We start from the raw sequence: 19,773 nt of genomic DNA, 5'->3' as shown, positions 1-19,773 counted from the left end.
GAAGAGGTAGTTCATGATCCCTGAGTCCTTGAACACAGTCTAATCATTGTATTGATACTTAACACATTTGATAGCCCCTGGAGAAAATTCTAGTCCTTTTATGTTCTGGGGATATCATTCCAGATTACTTTGCTAACATTAAAGGAGTAGTTCGCCCAAAGAATAACTTATTTTCTATCAATTACACACCTCATGAAGCCTTGACTTTATGGATTTTTTTTTGTTTTTGTCACATTCCTGAGCCAATATTTTTCATCGGTCAGTAGGAGACTCAGAGACTCAAAGGGCCAGAGACTCGGCCGGTCATGAAATTATTGGCTCAGGAATGCGATAAAAAATAAAATAATCAGGAGCCCCATGAATAAGGCTTCATGGGGTGTGTAATTGATAGAAAATAAGTCATTTTTGGGGGTGAACTACTCCTTTAACAGGATTCTTTCACATGAAATAATCCTAGGTTTAGACTTTTGAATTAGTTACTGGAGGAGTAGGCTATTACAAGACAGACAGGAGAGAGCAGGGTGCAATGAAAATGGTTGTAGGTAGCCATTCTGTAACTTGTTGCACCCCAACCTGCTGAGCCACCAGACAAACTGACTAACTTAGACTTGTCTGCGATTTTAGTAGTAGCTTTTTAAAATTCTACTTTTAATGGGAATTTGTGTTTTATTTATTAACATTGAACATGCTGTACTGCATGTTGATTTGTATTTTGATGTTTTTGCCTGGACCCCAGGAAGAATAGTCTCCACTACAGTGTAGGCTAATGGGGATCCTTAACAATTAACACCCCAGAAAGTTAAACTCATCTATGTGGCATAATTTAAATTGAACTCAAATTAAATTGAGTAGAACTTCAACTGAACACAATTCCAAACATAAATAAAAGCAAAATTAGGGAACACTTGTATGACAAATGTTTCAAAAAAGCTTAATAGAAATACACAAGATGTTACAGTTCAGTAACCTTGTATTTAACATCCTAGTCAAGGAAAATAATTTGTTTTTGCAGCTTGCTTTAAATTAACTTTCTTTTTCACAACTTGTTGAACAGGTTCTACTATCTTGTAGGTTGTTTACCTTGTTAATGCCTGCAGCTATCTTCTGACTGTCTGGTTAAATCAATTTAACATTCATAGCCAACATTAAACTCTAACTTAATACGGAACAAAACAACCCTAACAATATAGGTTAACCTCATTTGATTTTGAGTGTTAAACTGACCAATAGGCAAACCTTTATAAACAAGGCAACACTAGGCATTCATAACCACATTTTCAGTACCCTCTGGTGGACAAATGTGCAGACTGAGATATACTGTACATACAAACTCAATACTTCATCTGAATCAAGTCCATAAAGCACCAGGGAGCATCTAAACTATATAGGAAATACGTTTAATAATTGGGGTCAAACACATTCACTATCTAAAGCAACTGTTAATGTGATCTTAACTAGAGATACACATTAAAGAATGGAACAGGAGGGATCCTACAGCAAAAAGTAGCCAGTTTGGTGTGGTAAATATTGTGAAGACTGCTGAACCAATTCAAAAGAAAATGAATAAATCCATTAAGGTCCAATTACATTTTAAGTGTCAGGAAAAATGCAATATAGGTCCCAAAAAATTATAACAATCTCTTTATTGAAGAACTTCAACTTCCCTTATGATTAACATTTCTCAAACATTCTCACACATTTCTCAACAGCAGTGACATAAGTACACAACATCCAATGCCAGGAGGTATAGGTGCATGAATGTGGTTCCTAGAGTGTTGTCATAAACATCTTAATGTCACACAGAATATCAAGACACACCAGAACAGTATCAGCTCATAAAAAAAAAGGCTTTGTTTTTGAGGAAAAGGCTAGTCAAGAATGAAACGGAGTGAATATTGAAGTAGTGAATATTTGTCAACTGTATGAGAAATACTGTATACATTTTTATTTATCAGGTGGGTTATTATAGTAGGCTTGACTTGTCAATAATCCAATGTTAATCTATAACAAAGACGTTTAGAATGCAGTATTCACAAGCTGTAAGGCATGTCTGATAGTTTGATGAAGCAAATGGAAACCGGCTTAAACTGGCCACAACCAACTGCTATTTGTAAGGATGTTTTGTTCAAGTCACACCCCTCCTTCAGCACAGGTTGGATATCAGTTTGTTTCAACAATTTGCAAATGGGTTCAGCGCAGTGTTGAGATTGGGAAACTTCAATCTGTGCTTGTGAAATGGGGTCTGACTTGTACCTGGAGCACTATTCTGGAATAAAGAAGGATTAGATGGTGACCATGTCATCGAGAAAACAAATAGGGTCTGCTTCTGGAATGCAGGTAGTACATAATAACTTAAGCCTTAAAAGACATTTTCAAAAATAATGTCACCATCATGAACCTGCCCAATTATGACCACCACTTAATCCTTCTTACTTCTAGGAAAGGTTGTATGAACAGCACTTTTGAGGACAAAGAGACAAGAGCAGGGGAGGAGGATCTAGCAGACCTTTGGTCACATTTCACAATAAGCTCTCTGGAAAAGACAGAAAGATGCACAATCCTCTCCACCATATCCAATATATTATTATTTGCATAACCTCCATAATCCTTCTCTAGTGCTAAACAGTAGTTGGGCATGCCCTTATGTCTATCTGAATTTACGGGGTCGTGGACCTGGCTGAGACTGTAAAATCTGTTGAAAGCTGAAAACACACCAAGCGGCTACATGAAAAGCTGGCGAAATTTCAATATTAAGCATTCAGACAAAAGTGAATGAGCAAGGTGCAGTTGCATCCTAATGTAAGGGGCACTTAGTACATCTTTTTACAGTTGGTTTCATATTCAGGGATCAGGATAACATTATTTACATTCATCATCTCTTAGTTCAATCCCTTAGATCTACTCCTTATACCCAACACTACCATGCAACTGTGGATAGTGACAAAACTGGCAGGAACTGAATACTAAGCAGAAATGTCCACAATAGCACAGTCTAACTTTGCAACTTATTGTCAAATGTTGTAATATTGGTCTGGGTGGGGTGGATTGTGGTTAAGGTCAACCAATAAACTGGAACGAAGGACCCCTATTTCGTATGAGTTAACTGAGTGAACATCCATGGGGTTTGCTATGGACTTCATGAGGCTTTAAATAGGGTCACCAGTCCATTTTGTCTAGGCCCAAAGGAGAGGGATACACACCACAGTTAACCCATACCCTTCCCTTCGGGGTGAACCTAGAACTTTCAAAAACTTATGCTGCCACCTCAGCAGCTGGGGCAGCCGCAGCCTCAGGGGCTGCAGGGGCCGTCTCAGCCTCAGCAGGTGGAGGGACTTCCTCTACTACTGCCGTACCGGGGGCTTCTTCCACAGCAACAGGAGCTGCCTCAGCAACGGCCTCTACTGCAACAGGTGCTGCAGCCTCCTCCACAACGGGTGCTGCGGCCGCCTCAGCGACGACCTCTACTGCAGGTGCAGCAGCCTCCTCAGCAACAGGTGCTGCGGCCACCTCAGCGACGGCCTCTACCGCAACGGGTTCTGCAGCCACCTCAGCGACGGCCTCTACCGCAACAGGTGCTGCGGCCTCCTCAGCGACAACCTCTACCGCAACAGGTGCTGCGGCCTCCTCAGCGACGGGTGCTGGTGCTTCTACAGCAGCTGGGGGCTCTTCAGCAGCTGGGGCTGCGACAGGCTCGGCAGCGGCCTCTGCTACAGGTTCTGCTGCAGCTTCTGCGGGAGCGGCGACAGTCTCTGCGACGGCCTCCACAGGGGCGGGTTCAGCTGGGGCAACAACTACAACTTCTGCTGCTGGAGCTGCCGATTGTGGACAAAGATAAAGGTCGGATTAGGGAAAAGTGAAAACAAAGATTTGCTTTTGCACTAATATAGGCAACAGGTCAGTCACCCTGCACAGTGATCAGCAATTGGTGACCCTGGGTGACCCATCCAGGACAGGACATACCCCAAAATGAAAACCTTTTTAATCCTCTCATTTACAACTGGCCTGAACAACTTTGCCTGCCATGAGCAACTAATACCATGCTCTAAACTCTTAAACCCTAGCCATCATAACACTCTAGTTGGGCTTGCTTGAAGGCATTTGAATCAAGGATTTGAAATGCCATTTGATCCCATGAAACAGCAGGATTTGAAATACTATTTGATCCCAGCAGGGCTGTCCCCAAATGACCATAGATCATTCATTCATTTAAGCTAACCAAAAGTCTAATTCAGTTCATTAATCAGTAAAGAGAATATACTGTATAATCATCTTTTTATCTTAAAAATACACCTGAAGTTAATGCAACAAGTACATATTTGATAACACGAGTTCCATAGAGTGATAAACACAGGTAGTCAAAACTACAGCAGGGCTTTGAATTTTATTTTTTTGTCAAGCTGTAAGCATCCCCGGACTGTACCCAGGTGAACCAATGAAAGCAGAAGCTTAGTCCCGTAAGAGACTAGTTGGCTAGTCTGGGCGTACAGCCATCCCCCCCCCCCAGGGTACCTCTGTAGACAAAACAGACAGAAATCCAACTGGACAAGCCAGATTAATCTATTGAGAATGACCGCTCTACCATGTTCATTATTTGGGTGGCACCACCAAACCTAGCCAAAGCATGTGTTCCGTCCTCAGATGTTCTGTGCTCCCCCATACTTTGGCAAAAGCCATGCAAGCAGTTGAGTCAGCTATGGTATTGAACTGAATATTATGGGGGTTTGTGTGGCATTCCTCCACTAGCTGACAACTGCACAGAACTGACAAAAATCACAACTAAAATTGCCATTTAGTCACTGTGAGATATGGAGGGCTACAATAAGCAGCTTCAGGGTTCCAGGCTGACTTTTGAGTTAGTTGCACTTGTGCGCCCAAATATGCTGGTGCATATTAGGTGCACCAGCATAATTTAGGTGCACCCACATACAAACACACACGGACCTAAATGCAAGGTGCACTGGAGCAAGCAATTAACATTTTCAGTTGCACTGGACAAATCTTTGGGTGCATGTGTTGTGCACCCTTTTGGGTGCACTCTGGAGCCCTGAGCTTGTGTTGGTGTATGCATTACAGTAGTTCTAATACTCACCCTCTTTCGAGCCATTCAGTGTCTTGTAGGCCTGTGGAAGGCATAGCAGAATTTTAACATAACCACCTTGCATTGCGTGCTTACCCAACTCCTCTCGTTTGTATACATTCAATGCACTCTGCACCCCCATGCTTTGGTAAAAGCCATGCAGACAAGATTCTTGTGACATTTGTATAATACAAAGATGTTTGGTGACAGTTCATAAATGTGATGAATGTATATGATCTTGAACAATGCATGAGTCTATCCTAACAAGCAGCGTCTTCAGAACACACAACAATGCTCTTTTATATGCCTTCCATTCCATACACTGTGGTAATGTCTGTTCCATGACAACAGTTAGCACATGGCCCAGTCTCTCAAGGAGAGTCCATGTAGCTGGGGCTCACTGTTTAGGCACAAAATGGCAGCCCAATCCCTATTGAGAAGAAGATGCGGTTGGGCAACAACTAGCGTCTGTTCTAATCCTTAATACAAGAACGCTCGCCCCGGGTCAAATCCTGGTATTCCTAAACGTAACCTCAGTCAACTATGCCAAAATCTAACCTTATTCCTAAATGTAACCTCAGTAAAACGGTGCCAAAACTTAATAGTTACTAAACTTACCCTCGGTAAAACAAGTTCAAGAATACAAGAACCGCTGGGGGCGAGCGGTCCGCGAGAACAATGGGGTCGAGTGTGTTTTGGGGCGAGCATTCCGGTTACCCTAATGGATATATAGACTTAAGTGAAGGTAATCTGAGAACAGAGATGGAACATATCCTTAATGTTTCTTGGGTTCCAAGTTGGATGTTCCAAGTTGAATGTTCCAAGTTGGAAAATGAGGCTGAAAATTAGATGGATAAGTGGGATACTCACGTAGATCACTGCAGCAGTGAGACCACCTCCACCGAGAAGAACGTATGTCATGTTGGCTCCACCAGGGATCCCATACGCCATCTGTCGTACAGGAACTGCGGAGATATGGAGAGAAGGAACAAAGTTAAGTAAAAACCATCAATGCTCCTTTAGAAAATCAATTATAAATCGTATTACTGTTCATTTAACTCAGTGTAAAATGGAACCAAAAGGACCAATCTCCGCACCATTGGCGACCGGGCTTTCTGCTCCACGCCTGTGGAATGCCTTCCCCGACCACTTGAGCCCCACAATCTACAGATGCTTTTAAAAATGGACTCAAAACATACCTTTTTTAACAAAGCTTTTTTCTAGGTCTTTTAATTTGTTTTTAAATCAAAGATTTCCCCCAAGAAAGGGTCTTCCTGTTGCTGAATGCTTTTTTTTGTTTTTGCCCTGCTTTTATTTCTGTGCCTTTTGTTTTTAAACCCTGTAGCGCTTTGTGATTTCCAAAGATGTAAAGTGCGTTATAAATAAAATGTATTATTATTATTACAGTAGGCCAAACTTAACACAATAATTGTTATTTAGTTCTTTAAAGAGACAATTATAAATGTATTATTATTATTACAGTAGGCCAAACTAAACACAATAATTGTTCTTTAATTCTTTAAAGAGACAATTATTGTCTCTGAATTAGGTTCATACAAGCAGCTGCCTGATGCTTAACATTTTATCCACGTTATGTGGTATGTGCAAAACTTTTGCATTGAGACATAATAGAATACATGATCCATTAAAAAGCGTCACCACTAAGGGGGGAGGGGGGAGGAGGGGGGGTTGTATGTGTGTTTATGTAGTCTTGTATGTTATATCAACGCAATCTCTTTTTGTATGCTATACATTTGTACGTGTATGTAACATAAAAACTGTAAAATAAAGCGTCACCCGAGTAATTGAATGTGACCTTTTGCTCATTTATTGGCATCATCAACAACAAACCTCAACTCCTCGCAGGTAGTAAGAGTCAACATGACAAACCTAACAGCAAAGGATCTGCCTACCCTAAATCAACTGCTTAATAGGCTGTTAAGAGGCTTAAATAGGCTGTTGTTTTGGTAGAGAGAGCAGTTGTGACGTGCTATTTGTGCACTAACTGCACTCCAGGGAAAGGATTGTATGGTGTTTAGAGGATTTCCAGTGGTGCATTTAGGATGGCTTAAATAAAACCATCCTCCCGAACACTGCCATTGACTATCTGTTGCAAGATATATCTCCCTCTCTTCTGCTGTCCATTCTATTTAGCTAAATCGAACGGATGAACAATAATCTTACACTCGTCGCTCCCTGCAGATAAAGAAATATATACTGTACACAGTTGAGAACAGAGACTTTCAAAGTTCAATTGGAGACCTGGGTTCAAGTTCACATTTTATTACAAAGCAAAGGTTGGGAGGAGTGTGGGTACAGTTCCCGTGATTTTCTTTATGTGATTGATGTGTTAACTCACAAACTGAGCCTAATTTATACTGTGGTATGACGGTCTCTTGCAGACAAAAACTGATTTCCGAGCTAACAAAACTTCCCACATACATGTACAGTAATGTAGGCGCGTGTATTTCATGGTAGGCACATACAACAGCCTGGCTAGCCTAGTCGGAGCAGTGTGGGAACACAATGTACAGCAGCCTCGCCTCCCTCCCCCTTCACTCATCCCCTCCCCTTTCCTTCGCTTTACTCTGTCCACATGCTAAGGGAATCACATTTCATCCTGTGCCCTTTCTGAGAGCACACATTTCCTATCTATATAAAGATAAGAAATATTTACCATGTATCCAATGGCCAATTTGTTCAATCAATATTACTGATTTTAAAGTATTTTCACAAAAGACTTCTAAGAGAGCTTTTTGTCCCAAAAGACCAAAGATATCCCCCTATAACTTATAATGCCTATAACTTATCTGGTCTTGGCTGAATGGTAAGCTGTCCAAATAAACAGTCTTTAATTAAGGCCCCTCATTTACGAACTGTATACAAACAAATTCATTTATTTTCACAATCATGCATAACAAAATCTCCATGAACCACTTAAGCCCTATTTTATACAAAAGCAAAATAGCAGGCCTACAAGCTCACGGTTTGGGATGTGACATGTTGTGAGCTTGTAGAGACTACAACTTTTATTAAACACAATAATCAGAGTCTAATGTCTACCAGAGATGAATAGTGCCTGGTCATGGATGCTGTGCCAACCATCCATCCTTAGCTCTCATTCTAATACCCATGACACAGCATGCAGCATGTTGACCGCACCAGGCCAAGTATTTATAAACTAATCAGATAATCCCTGCATAGGAGTTAAAGCCTGTCAAAAATAAATGGGCACGCTTGTCACCAAATAACACAAACAGCCAAGATGGCTGCCAAACATGTGTGGTGATTTGACATTGGTTTGTGCACATGCAAGGGCCATGCACAAGCATGGAGGACTGGTATGTGCTTTCACTGAGATAGCAGCATCAGGAATTCAGGATGATGATTTACAGGCTGGCAGCACAACTTGGATAGGTTAGTTAGACCCTCTTATCCATAGGCTATGGACTCTGTCTGTCTATATTATGGGCTATGCCTGCTCTTTCTGCTGGACAGAGGCCATTTTCTTTCCCTTTGACATACAAGTGCACATGTAAGACCCGCCCACCATGTAGGCTACCAGGTTTTCCTCACAGGCTACGTTGCTGTGCATTAAAGACAGACAAACAAGGCCCAAAACTAGGCCTCAGAACCATGACTACTTTCTCTTCTCTCCACTTGACTCTAGACTCAAAAGTCAGCAAAACTACTTTCTGGCTCTGCAGACATGATGCTGTATCTACAGTACAGTTTGCACTGTCATCTTCCAAACTTTGGATATGTTTGCATCAGCTTCTGAACACTTAACTAAAGCAGCTGTGGAAGCTGGATCCTTTCAAGGGCATTAAGTGAATACAGTCAAACTGTAAACATGTTTTAGACTGAGTCTAAATTGATTTTAATAAAGACTACATGCCATAATTATGTGAAAAGGTACAATGAAAGTACATTAAATACAAATTGGCTATGTATTGTGTTTTGTGTAAGAAGAAAAAACAATGGTTTGAACTGAAATCTCACTATGCATATACTTTTAGACAAACGGACACATTCGATGCTCAAGTTCATGTTTATAACCTCTCTGCTCAAGTGTGGGGCGGTGGGGCCTGTTCCTTATTGTCCCCATCGCCAGATCCTACAATGACACCAAGTCCTGGTGTCAGCAATCGCATTTAAAGGGTAGTCGGTTCGTTAGAAATACAAAGTGTTTCACCAATGCATTGGGATGCTGCACCGTTACATAAATGTTTTTGTTCTGTTCCTTTGTGGCTGCGATGCGCTGTTTCGTAACAAACTGTGCAGAACTGCGTGTTCCCGATGCGAGACACACCTCCCCCATACAAAGGTTGGGAGCTATAATTCAACCGACCACATGGCGATAAAAGTACATTTATCATCACTCGTTTTATATTTAAAAAAACGCAATGCATTAAATATAATCACTAGCTCGACTATCCGTCGTACAAAGGCACGTTAAAAGCGTTAGAATCTACTGCACACGAACAATTAAGATCATGGGACAATCCACGAAAGAAATGAGTAAACTTAATTGGCATGGCAACTTGATTTGCACAACTACAGGCCTAATTGGACAGCTAATTGACGGGCACGTGCACACTGCACAAACCTACCAAAGGAATTATGATGATGGTTTAATTAACATCCAAACACAGTCTAAAGCTCAACGGGAGACAGTTAACTCACCATTGGACGATGGTTTGACTGCCAACCGTGCCAGGGGCCCAAGTTTCTGCCATGCCCGTCTACAGAACATCTTGGTTCAGTCACAGTAAGCCTACACCACAGACAATAAATGAACGGTGTGTGAGTTGGACAGGTTCTTCCTCAGATGGCTGAAGAGGTGAGCATCAACTGTGTGTTGAGCAGATTGCAAGCTGAGGCTGCAGAGGAGAGATCACATCACACACCCCTTCATGTGTTACGTCACGTCCCACGTGTGCGAATAACATGTGTCCAGTGTTTCCAGATTTTGTGAGAGAAGTAAGCAACCAGGTCTATGAAAACTAGCCCAACATAATTGATTGATTTATTGAAGTAATTTATTTAGAAATACATGGAAAAAGTACATGGAAGTACAGTACAACAATACAAGGTCCTCTAAACTGGATCGCCCATAAAAGCACAATGGCTTGTTTCAAATGAGATCCCCACGCACTCAAATCATGATGACATTTAAGAAAACAGACAGATATACACTACTATGCAGAACATCATACAATCAGCTTACAGGTTACTGGTATGAAAAACAAGAAATATGTACATTAAACAGTTCGAGGAGGGGAGGGGGGGGGGGTTAGGTTAAGACTTTGACAGGGGCCAGTTTGGAATTGCAGCCTCCTGAAAGTATTTTTAGGGCAGTTTTGAAAGTGAGTAGGGTTTTACACTCCTTTACTCCTTTTGGAAGGTCATTCCACATTTTTGTTGCATAGCATGAGAACGAGTTAATTCCCTTGTTTGTGCCAAATCTGGGTTGGACATGATCAGTGGAGCTCCCTCTGGTGTTGTGATTGTGGACTTCATTTACGTTTTTGAAGTATTTTGACAGGTACATGGCCATGGGTATCAATGTTGTAGCGTATCTTGTAGACCAGGCCCATTGCCAGTTGCCGTACTCTGTCCTCAACCCTGAGCCATCCGACCCTAGCAAAATGAGCAGGGGTTAGATGAGTTGTATGTTTAAGGCCGAGAAGTAGCCTTACTAGTTTGTTTTGGGACTATTAGTGACTATTAGGCCACATGAGCACTTTAAACCTACATACATTGGCTATTTGAAAATAGCAGATCTACAAGCTCACAACACGTTGAAGATCTGATATTTTCAAAAGAGTCTTGGGGGGAAAATGGAAATATTTGGAATGTTTTCACATCACAAATCTGATACACGGGCCACTCCCTGGTACAAAATATTCTCAGTCTGCAGACAAATACATACAATTTGGGGGGTCCTTGACATGAAAATGTTTGAGAACCACTGGTTTAAACAACACTAGGAAACGAGCCCAAATAAGCAACTAGACTTTAGAAACAAGCCCAAAAAACGCAACCACAAATATTTACAAGCAACTTTACAGAAAAACAAGCCCAAAGTCGCTTATAATAAGCAGACATGGCAACACTGACATTTGTCCTTTGAAAAGGGGAGGGGGGCATGACAATGATAACAGTAACAAAAAATTGAACACTGTGTTCTATAGAAAATCGTAAGAATGCGACTCATTAAAGAGCCTGGGTTTAGGTCTATTCTCAATTAAGATCTGACATTTTCAGATGCATCTCTGCAGCTTCTCCATTTCTCCATTTGATCAATTCATTTGCTCTGGAACTTTCTTCACTCAGTTTTGCCACTTTCAACATTTCATATATATAACATGTCTGACTCCCTTATAATAAAAACAACAACACAGAACCGGTGGGAGAGTAGTCTGAATACACTGTATAAGTGGATTACAGGCACCTATTGGAAGATTGGACTGCTTAATACCCTACAACCTACACTGTCATTGGATTGCATAATACACTGGCAGCCATAGGCTTCTGTTGTAAACTCACATCCATGTGCTTGGCGTGACTTTCAGATATGACCGTAGAATGAACGACGAGAGAGGGAGAGAGAGCATCTAGAAACACACATCAGAATCAGAGAGAGACCCCTGGTGGCTTTACTCGTAAAATATTATATGCTGAACAACCTAGTCTGTGGTGGGCAGTATGCAGTGGTGGAAAATGTACTCAATGTTTTACGTAAAAGTATCAATACTGCAATACAGAAATACTCTGTTACAAGTAAAAGTCCGGTATTCAAAATGAACTTAAATAAAAGTACAAAAGTATTGGCATCAAAATGTACTTGAAGTACCAAAAGTAAAAGTACTCATTATGCAAAATGTCCCATTTCACAAGTTATATAGGCCTATCTGAATCATCCCAAGCATGAGGGAGCTAGCTACTTTGTAATAATGTAGTCGCACTCTTCTGGTTGTCATTAGGCATTTAGCCTCGGAATCCCAGCCTTTTTTTTATTAGGCATTAGACACTATTCAGGCACTGACGCTTAAATTCCAGCTGGGGTCACTCTTTTATCAAGGGCACTTGCCCAGTTCCCCAACACTGGGCCCCACTGCCCCAGTGAATCACTTTGAAAAGTATTTTTAAATTGAGTTAATATTCTTCCTTGTTACATTATTATACGTATATAGTACCTTTATTGAAAGGATTATGGAAATATAAAACACATTGAATTTTCAATATGGCCTACCTCTGAACTTTAGAGTCTAAAGTAAGGTGTTGTTGGTTTGATATTGCCTTTATCTATTCAATTCTCCATTATTCTTGCCTGGAGCTATATGTGTGAAAGGGACCCTCGAACTGGACCCACCTGTTTTACAGCAAAATACAGGGGATAATGGCCTACATCAATGGTTCTCTAAGTCGGGTCCAGGGACCCCCAGCGGTCCTTAAGGGGGGTCCCCAGCAAAATGAATTAATAAAGCATTGTGAGCTAGATGTGCTATTTTTTATTATATTGAAATGTGAAAAAAATGAAATATTTTTATGGGGGTCCCTGGCACAAAATATTTTCAGATTGGGGTCCACGGTTAAATACATATTAATCTGAGGGGTCCTTGACAACCACTGGCCGCCCCCCCCAAGACATGACACGGAGACAATCTTTTGTGATCGGGGTTGTCAGTCTTCTTTGGACTAAAAGAATGAAGGTAGAGTCTGTAGAGAAGAGCTGTGACAGATGAGACTGCAGAGATCTACCAGCTGGCTGGTGAATGTTGCACCAACATGCCGCTGCAGCCTCACACGTGCACACACAGCATGCTATTAGTACTAGTGTATTGCCAGGGCATTGTCTGGACGGAACATTAGGCGGAAGGCAACTTTGCTCCTGTCATGTGATGGCTTCTGAATCATCAGTTAGACACAAACACAGCCATTAACACACGTGACACATTCTCCAGTGCCCACATTTCTCATGCACAAAATGTATGCATGACTGCTCTGATGTGTTGACCATCATCTGGACATGGTCCTGTTAAGTGAGAAATCGCTATTGGCTAGAGTTAATGAATGGTAACCTCTCAGTTAATATGCCTCTGCTTCTAAAGGCCCTATAATAAAAACTTTATCTGAAACACATTTTATGTATGTAATCTTAGATGTATGTGTATTAAGAAAGTACAGTATGTATATACAGATTCTGCATTTGATCGGCCTATGAGCAGTTTCAGAAGCTGGATGACATTTCAAAACCAGATAAATTATAATTTAAATATTGCTTTCAAACCAAGTAGCACAGATTTTAAATATAAAAAAGGCAAAGAGTTTTAGTTATAGTTTCCAAAAACATACTTAACACATGCCTGTTTCCTTTTATTTTAGCCTACGCATCAAAGTAAGGTGCTATGATGCTTAAGAAACTCGGGTTAAGTATTTTACCTACAACAGCACGGAGAGCCACCTTGCCAGAGTATGACCAAATTCTGAATACCACCACGGTTAAGGTTTGTGGTTTGATTCCCACTGCGAGCAGACATGCAAAAAGATGGCACCCATGATACAGGAAGATGCTTTAGATAAAAGCATCCCTACCACCATGTTACAGTACATTCACATTATTTTATTTGACACTGAACATCAACCAATTAAATCACAAATATACACAATATTTCTAACCAATACACAGTAGTTAAGAGAATCAGAGGAAAGGACTAACATTAGTTTTATATTTGGGTCTTCAGGTACAAAATTAAGAAATTATCATACATGTATTTCAAGTTAAAAATTCTTCATGGCTGTATTTGGTCACAAATTAATGCACAGTTCATTGTGTATAATGTATGTTCATTCACCTCACTGGCGTACACACACACTTTCCATGGGAAAGGGTACTCTGGTATTTTCTATATCATTCTCAGCAAGTGCAGGCCCACAGGTCTTTCTCTGCTCTCTTCTTTGCTGGTAATTTAAAAGAGCCGCTGTAAGCTCTGCTGCACAGCACTGTGGGTGTTCTCTGCCTCCTGGCAGCCAGCCTGGCAGCTACAGCCATTACAATGGTTTCCACCTTATCCTGATGGAATGGCATCTTCTTGTCCCCTCCTCTTCCGTTCATGCCTCCGTCTGGAGGGCTTTTGGCAGATGTCTCAAACAGTGTCATGCCGTGGGCCTCTGCAAACGTATGCGCCCACTCCCAGTTCACCTGCCCCTCCAACCTGATAGCGCCATGGTCACGAAGGTCATTCTTATTGCCCACCAGGAACCTGGGAGAGGACAAAAGACAAGAAAACGGTGGGAACATAATTGGGGCACCTGGCTATTCACCCTGGCTATTCATCATCAGTTTAAGATGGTGTAACATAAACTGAACCTTTTTAAATTCTGAAATTAATCATGTACCTACGCCTGGCTAAAATGATGAAGCTCAGACAGACAACCAATATGACTTATTATCCTGTACATTTTCGGATGACGTCACCCTGAAAACTTGATGAACATAATGTGCTGAGTCAAACACATCTTCATGGACAGTGAAGGAAGAATGTCATGGCACTCTTTGCGAGGCGCTGCATTTACCTGGGTATATCCTGGCCCAGAGAATTCTGCCTGCATTCTTCTACCCACGCTGACAAGCCACTGAAGCTGGCAGGACGGGTGACATCATAGACAAAGAGGACAGCATGAACATTACGGTAGTAGTGCTGTATCATAGATTTACGAAAGCGCTCCTGGCCAGCAGTGTCCCACAACTGGAGCTGATGAGGGAAGGGGAGGGGTGGGGAAAAAGAGGCCAAAATAATAATCAGTCTTACAACAGTGTCTCCGAAATAAGTTTTTCAACTAAGAACATTCAAAATCGGCGAGCGTATAGATACAGTACAATTAAGCCTAAGGAAGCTCAGCCAGGAACATGTAGACACTTCCACACATCTAGAGCTGAGGGGGTGATGAGTGGATTATAGGGAGAGAAAGTAGGTTTGCGAGCAAAACAAAAGAGGAAGTTGAACATATGGAGGCATATGGGGTAAAAAAAAAAAAAGTATTGCAACACACACACACACACACACACACACACACACACACACACACACACACACACACACACACACACACACACACACACACACACACACACACACACACACACTCTTCTTTAGAAAGTCACAAGTCTAAAACAGGACTCCTTATTGAGAGCACAAGGGATTAATATGAGATCTTATCTTGTGTGTAACAGAAAATAGTTACCATTATCTAGCTGAAACTATTAAAGCTATTTTACTCAATGTAACAAACACACACTGGAAGACAATTACTCTAGGTATGAATGTTCAGATTTGTTAATGATTCAACAAAATGGAGCCTACAAAACATCTCCACGGTCTTAAACCATTTCCTTAGCATAAGACAGAGAGACTGGATCTTCATAACCCCTAGATCATGCCACATACCGTTTTCAATCCATCCTTTACTAACAAAAGGAAACATTTCTTACATTCTGCCGACCTAAACACAAACCTGTAAACAAAGCCTTGCATTCACGTTAATGCTTCCTCTATCATGTGGTGTTATCCAATGTCATGGAAAGAAGAACTGGTAAACCAACATGGAAATACATGACTGAGAATCACGAATGTTACTTAATCACTATCACTAGATGAAATCCATAAAATGATAGAATAGTGCTCATGTCACATGTGTTGTGTATGTATGATAATGGTTTCGCGATGCATTGAATCATACCCTGGAGTTGCTACAGTAGAATAAAGCCATTGAGGTTAATGGATAACAAGTTATGACCCTGAGTGGGCTTTCCTCTCTCCATTTCCAGCAGGAATGGCAGGCAATGTTACACTTGTGTGTTTTTAACGCCTTCTGTGTTTTTAACAGTAGGGGTGCTTGGTAGGGGTGGGTAGCTATTTTGTTTTCTCCTGTGTTTGATTAGGTGTTATTTGTCTTAATGATTCGATGGTTTCTTTTGATTAGGTAAGTTTAGGTCATTAAGGTTCTGATTCATTTTGTTAAATGTTTTTTGGCTGTCAGTGTCAGCACACCCTGAAGTCACTGGATTTTAATAAAAGTATAAAAACCTCTGAAAAAGCTGTTGCTGGTGGTTCTTGGGAGCTGGAAGCAGGGAGTCCCACATTAACATGGCACACCAAGGTTAGCCCTAAACTAGCCCCATATAGTACCTCTCCCTCCGCTATCTAGCTCCGACATGAGGTCCTATATCGTTCTCTGCCGTTCGGCTGAAAAATGTCCGCACATTTGCCACTTTACATGTTTCTTACCCCTTTCTGCACATCGTATCCAAAAAGTAAAGGTATTCTGAAATGATCACAGATGTTTGAAATTTTAACTCACCATAAAATCTAACAAACGAGTTGAAAAAAGTGTTTAAATCGCTTCTCTCCTGAGCCGGTTCAATAATATTATGCATTAGAAGATGCAATTCAACATTTGACCAGTAGGGCAATCAGTAATGTTATCTCTATGGGCGCAACTCTTGCGCAATGTCTTAAAAACATGTAACCGGTGGAGGAGAGAGGCGAATAAAGTGCTTTTTTCAACTCGTTTGTTAGATTTTATGGTGAGTTAAAATGTCAAACATCTGTGATAATTTCAGAATACCTTTACTTTTTGGATACGATGTGCAGAAAGGGGTAAGAAACATGTAAAGTGGCAAATGTGCGGACATTTTTCAGCCGAACGGCAGAGAACGATATGGAACCTCATCTCGGAGCTATACAGCGGAGGGTGAGGTTCCGATTGGAGCTAGCCCTAAACGCGTCTTTGATGATGTTTACAATGTTACCAGTGTAGCGTACTGCAACACAACTAGGCTGATTCTTTATATTTGTGCCACTTCTCCAAAAACATCACCCACACACTTATCTACACAAAATAAACGGATCGACTACAACGGCGATGGGTAGTGTCTTTGCCTATAGCTATTTTACGCACGGACGTGCGTAAAGCATATCGTATCCAATGATTTGGTGAGCATCAGTGGTGGAAGACATTTTTACTTAAGTAAAAGTATCAATACTGCAATGCAAAACTCTGTTACAAGTAAAAGTCCGGAATTAAAAATGTAGTAGGCTACTTCAGTAAAAGCACAAAAGTATTGGCAACCAAAAGTAGAAAGCACTCATCATGCTGAATATCCCATTTCACAAGTTTAAAATGTATAAGAATCTTTTTAATATAGCAGATCTACAAGCTCATGCCAGCATTGTGAGCTTGTAGATCGGCTATTTTCAAATGGCCGAAATGTATATAGGGCTGAAGTGGCTAACATTGTTTTGTAAAACAAATAAAGTAACTAAAGTTTTCATATAATAGTGGATTAAAAGTACAATATTTGCCTCCGAGATGTAGTGGAGTAGAAGTACTGAAATTCAAATTTGTACTTGTTACTTGTTGTTACTTTCCACCACTGAGTAACAAAAGTCTCGATCTTTTACCTTGATTTTCTCCCCATCGACTTCGACCGATCTCTCGCGGAAATCCACGCCGATGGTGACCTCCGTTCTGCTGGGGAACTCTCCGGCACAGAAGCGGTGGGAGAGGCAGGTCTTCCCGACGCCGGAGTCTCCGACCACGATGACCTTAAAGGTCCGACACCGAGCCGGCAGCGACGACATGCTGCTGGTCAGGGAGTTGGAGAACTCCAGTGATGAGTCCATGTCTGTCGGGCCCTTGTCACAGTGGAGGAACTATAGGCGTGTTAGAAATGATCGATCCCAATTTATTCCAGGTTCCACAAGTAAGTGGCTCTATGAACAATGCACTACTTTCACACTCTGTGTTCTTTACACGTGTTTTTCATTCATGTCTAACATTCCCAAAGGAGACTGCTACTGCTGATTCTGAATGAGTGCAGACCATAGAGTTAAAAGTGCAGACAGACTGAGGAGTAAATAAAACTGTTTGGTGTGTTTTGGAATTCTGGCTGCCCCGCGACTTCATTTGACAGTCTAGGAAGTGGGCGGGGTAGGCTGCTGCAGTGTTGCCAGGTGTTGTGAGAGAAATAAGCAACCAGGTCTATGGAAATAAGCCCAAAAGAAACAAATAAACCGCTCACAAAATGTAAGGAAACTTGAATTTGGGCCATTATATCTCCCCTTTACTAATACCAATCAGGAAAGTGTTATATATCATTTTTATCGGTGATTAGTCACCTTTACAACGAGGTACAGCTTGTAAGCATCGGGCATTCATGGAATGAGCAACACAGGCAAACGTGTGGGTAGCGCCGAACAAAAATGTGCCAAAATGGCCTGTTAACCCTTTCTGCTGACATTCAATGGCGTGACATTCATGACATTCAATGGGCTTCAGGTATGTGACTGCCTCACAGGTGAGTGACTGGCACCTGAACATGGGTTCTGCAACTTTGTTGAGTTTGTGTATGCTCCAAGCAGCAACACTGCCCCCATGGAAAGATGCCACTTTTGTCAGGATAAGGCCCGTGCAACAGGGCAAGTGAAGCTGGTGTTCCGTTATGCAGAGTGATAGCATTATTTGGTGTTAGCCCTGGTACCATTTCCAAACTTAGGACTAAGTTCTGTGAGACTGGTGAAGTCAACAAGATAGACAACAACCCAGACCCCTTGCTTCACTGAGGAACCATAGATTTACAGGCAAGATATGCACAACGGTACCAAAGACAGATGTCAAAGTTGCAGGGCCCATGCTCAGGTGCCAGTCACACACCTTTGACTGGCACACACCTGCCTGCAAATGGTACCAGGGCTAAGACCAAATAATGCGTAATCTGCGTAACGGAACACCAGCTTCACTTGCCCTATTGCACGGGCCTTATCCTGAAGGGACAAATGTGGCATCTTTCTATGGGGGCAGTGTTGCTGCTTGGAGCATACACAAACTCAACAAAGTTGTAGAACCCATGTTGCAGAACGCAAAGTTGCAGAACCCACCTCTCAGCAGGTGTGCGCTGGCAGGTCGCTCAAAACAAGAGTGATTACCAGCAAAAGCATATTGGGTGATTTTGGCACATTTTTGCTCGGCGCTACTCACACGTTTGCCTGTGTTGCTCATTCCATGAATGCCCGATGCTTACAAGCTGTACCTCATTGTAAAGTTGACTAATCACCGATAAAAATGATATATAACACTTTACTGATTGGTATTAGTAAAGGGGAGATATAATGGCCCAAATCCAAGTTTCCTTACATTTTGTGAGCGGTTTATATAGGCTCACAACGCGTCACGTTGTGAGCTTGTAGATCTGCTAATTTCAAAAAGGTCTTGTGGAAAAAGAGTGTAAAATGTGACTTATTGTTTAAACATCTTATCAACTCAAATATGGTACAGGGGTCCCGGGCGCACATTCATTTCAGATGGGGGTCCGTGGACAAATACACGTTAAATTTGAGGTTCTTGACATGAAAATGTTTGAGAACCACTAGTTTGAGTAATAATTAAAAATTGAAAACATGCCCAAACAAGCAACTACACTTTAGAAACAAGCCCCCAAAAAACGCAACCACCAATTTTTACAAGCAACTTCACAGAAAAAGCCCAAAGTCGCTTATAATAAGCCGACATGGCAACACTGGTGGGCTGTTGGAGGGAGGAGATTATGTCTAAACAGTCTATGCACCCAGATGCACAATCAGACCAGTAGGCCAGACCACCGCATATTGATAGCAGTTGGTCTCTCTTAC

General features: G+C 41.5%; 2 protein-coding genes across 2 annotated transcripts; both read right to left on the bottom strand.

Moving 5' to 3' along the window:
• Positions 1-1,625: 1,625 nt before the first annotated feature.
• Positions 1,626-9,940, bottom strand: LOC311038137 (uncharacterized protein). The gene is made up of 4 exons (XM_084047494.1): positions 9,764-9,940; positions 5,948-6,042; positions 5,090-5,120; positions 1,626-3,812 (listed from the first exon to the last, which is right to left on the bottom strand). The coding sequence occupies exons 1-4, from the start codon at positions 9,831-9,833 to the stop codon at positions 3,253-3,255; spliced, it is 756 nt and encodes a 251-aa protein (XP_083903620.1). The 5' UTR covers positions 9,834-9,940; the 3' UTR covers positions 1,626-3,252.
• A 3,858-nt stretch (positions 9,941-13,798) lies between these two features.
• Positions 13,799-17,943, bottom strand: LOC311059070 (ras-related protein Rab-33B-like). Its single transcript, XM_084076688.1, has 3 exons — positions 17,548-17,943; positions 14,660-14,838; positions 13,799-14,346 (listed from the first exon to the last, which is right to left on the bottom strand). The coding sequence occupies exons 1-3, from the start codon at positions 17,767-17,769 to the stop codon at positions 14,001-14,003; spliced, it is 747 nt and encodes a 248-aa protein (XP_083932814.1). The 5' UTR covers positions 17,770-17,943; the 3' UTR covers positions 13,799-14,000.
• Between the last annotated feature and the right edge of the window lie 1,830 nt (positions 17,944-19,773).

This window comes from Gymnoscopelus microlampas (genome assembly GCF_963454915.1).
Source record: "Gymnoscopelus microlampas genome assembly, chromosome: 2".
NCBI lineage: Eukaryota > Metazoa > Chordata > Actinopteri > Myctophiformes > Myctophidae > Gymnoscopelus > Gymnoscopelus microlampas.
The sequence above is the reverse complement of the archived record's forward strand: the minus strand, read 5'-3'. Positions and strand labels throughout refer to the sequence as shown.

Excerpts from the sequence above, each read along its gene's own strand:
- LOC311038137 (XM_084047494.1), bottom strand. The coding sequence starts at position 9,833 with ATGTTCTGTAGACGGGCATGGCAGAAACTTGGGCCCCTGGCACGGTTG. Across the intron at positions 6,043-9,763 it reads AGTCAAACCATCGTCCAATG|TTCCTGTACGACAGATGGCG; the intron begins GTGAGTTAACTG and ends ATATCTCCGCAG. Across the intron at positions 3,813-5,089 it reads ACTGAATGGCTCGAAAGAGG|CTCCAGCAGCAGAAGTTGTA; the intron begins GTGAGTATTAGA and ends CACAATCGGCAG.
- LOC311059070 (XM_084076688.1), bottom strand. The coding sequence starts at position 17,769 with ATGGACTCATCACTGGAGTTCTCCAACTCCCTGACCAGCAGCATGTCG. Across the intron at positions 14,839-17,547 it reads TCGATGGGGAGAAAATCAAG|CTCCAGTTGTGGGACACTGC; the intron begins GTAAAAGATCGA and ends TTCCCTCATCAG. Across the intron at positions 14,347-14,659 it reads CTGGGCCAGGATATACCCAG|GTTCCTGGTGGGCAATAAGA; the intron begins GTAAATGCAGCG and ends GTCCTCTCCCAG.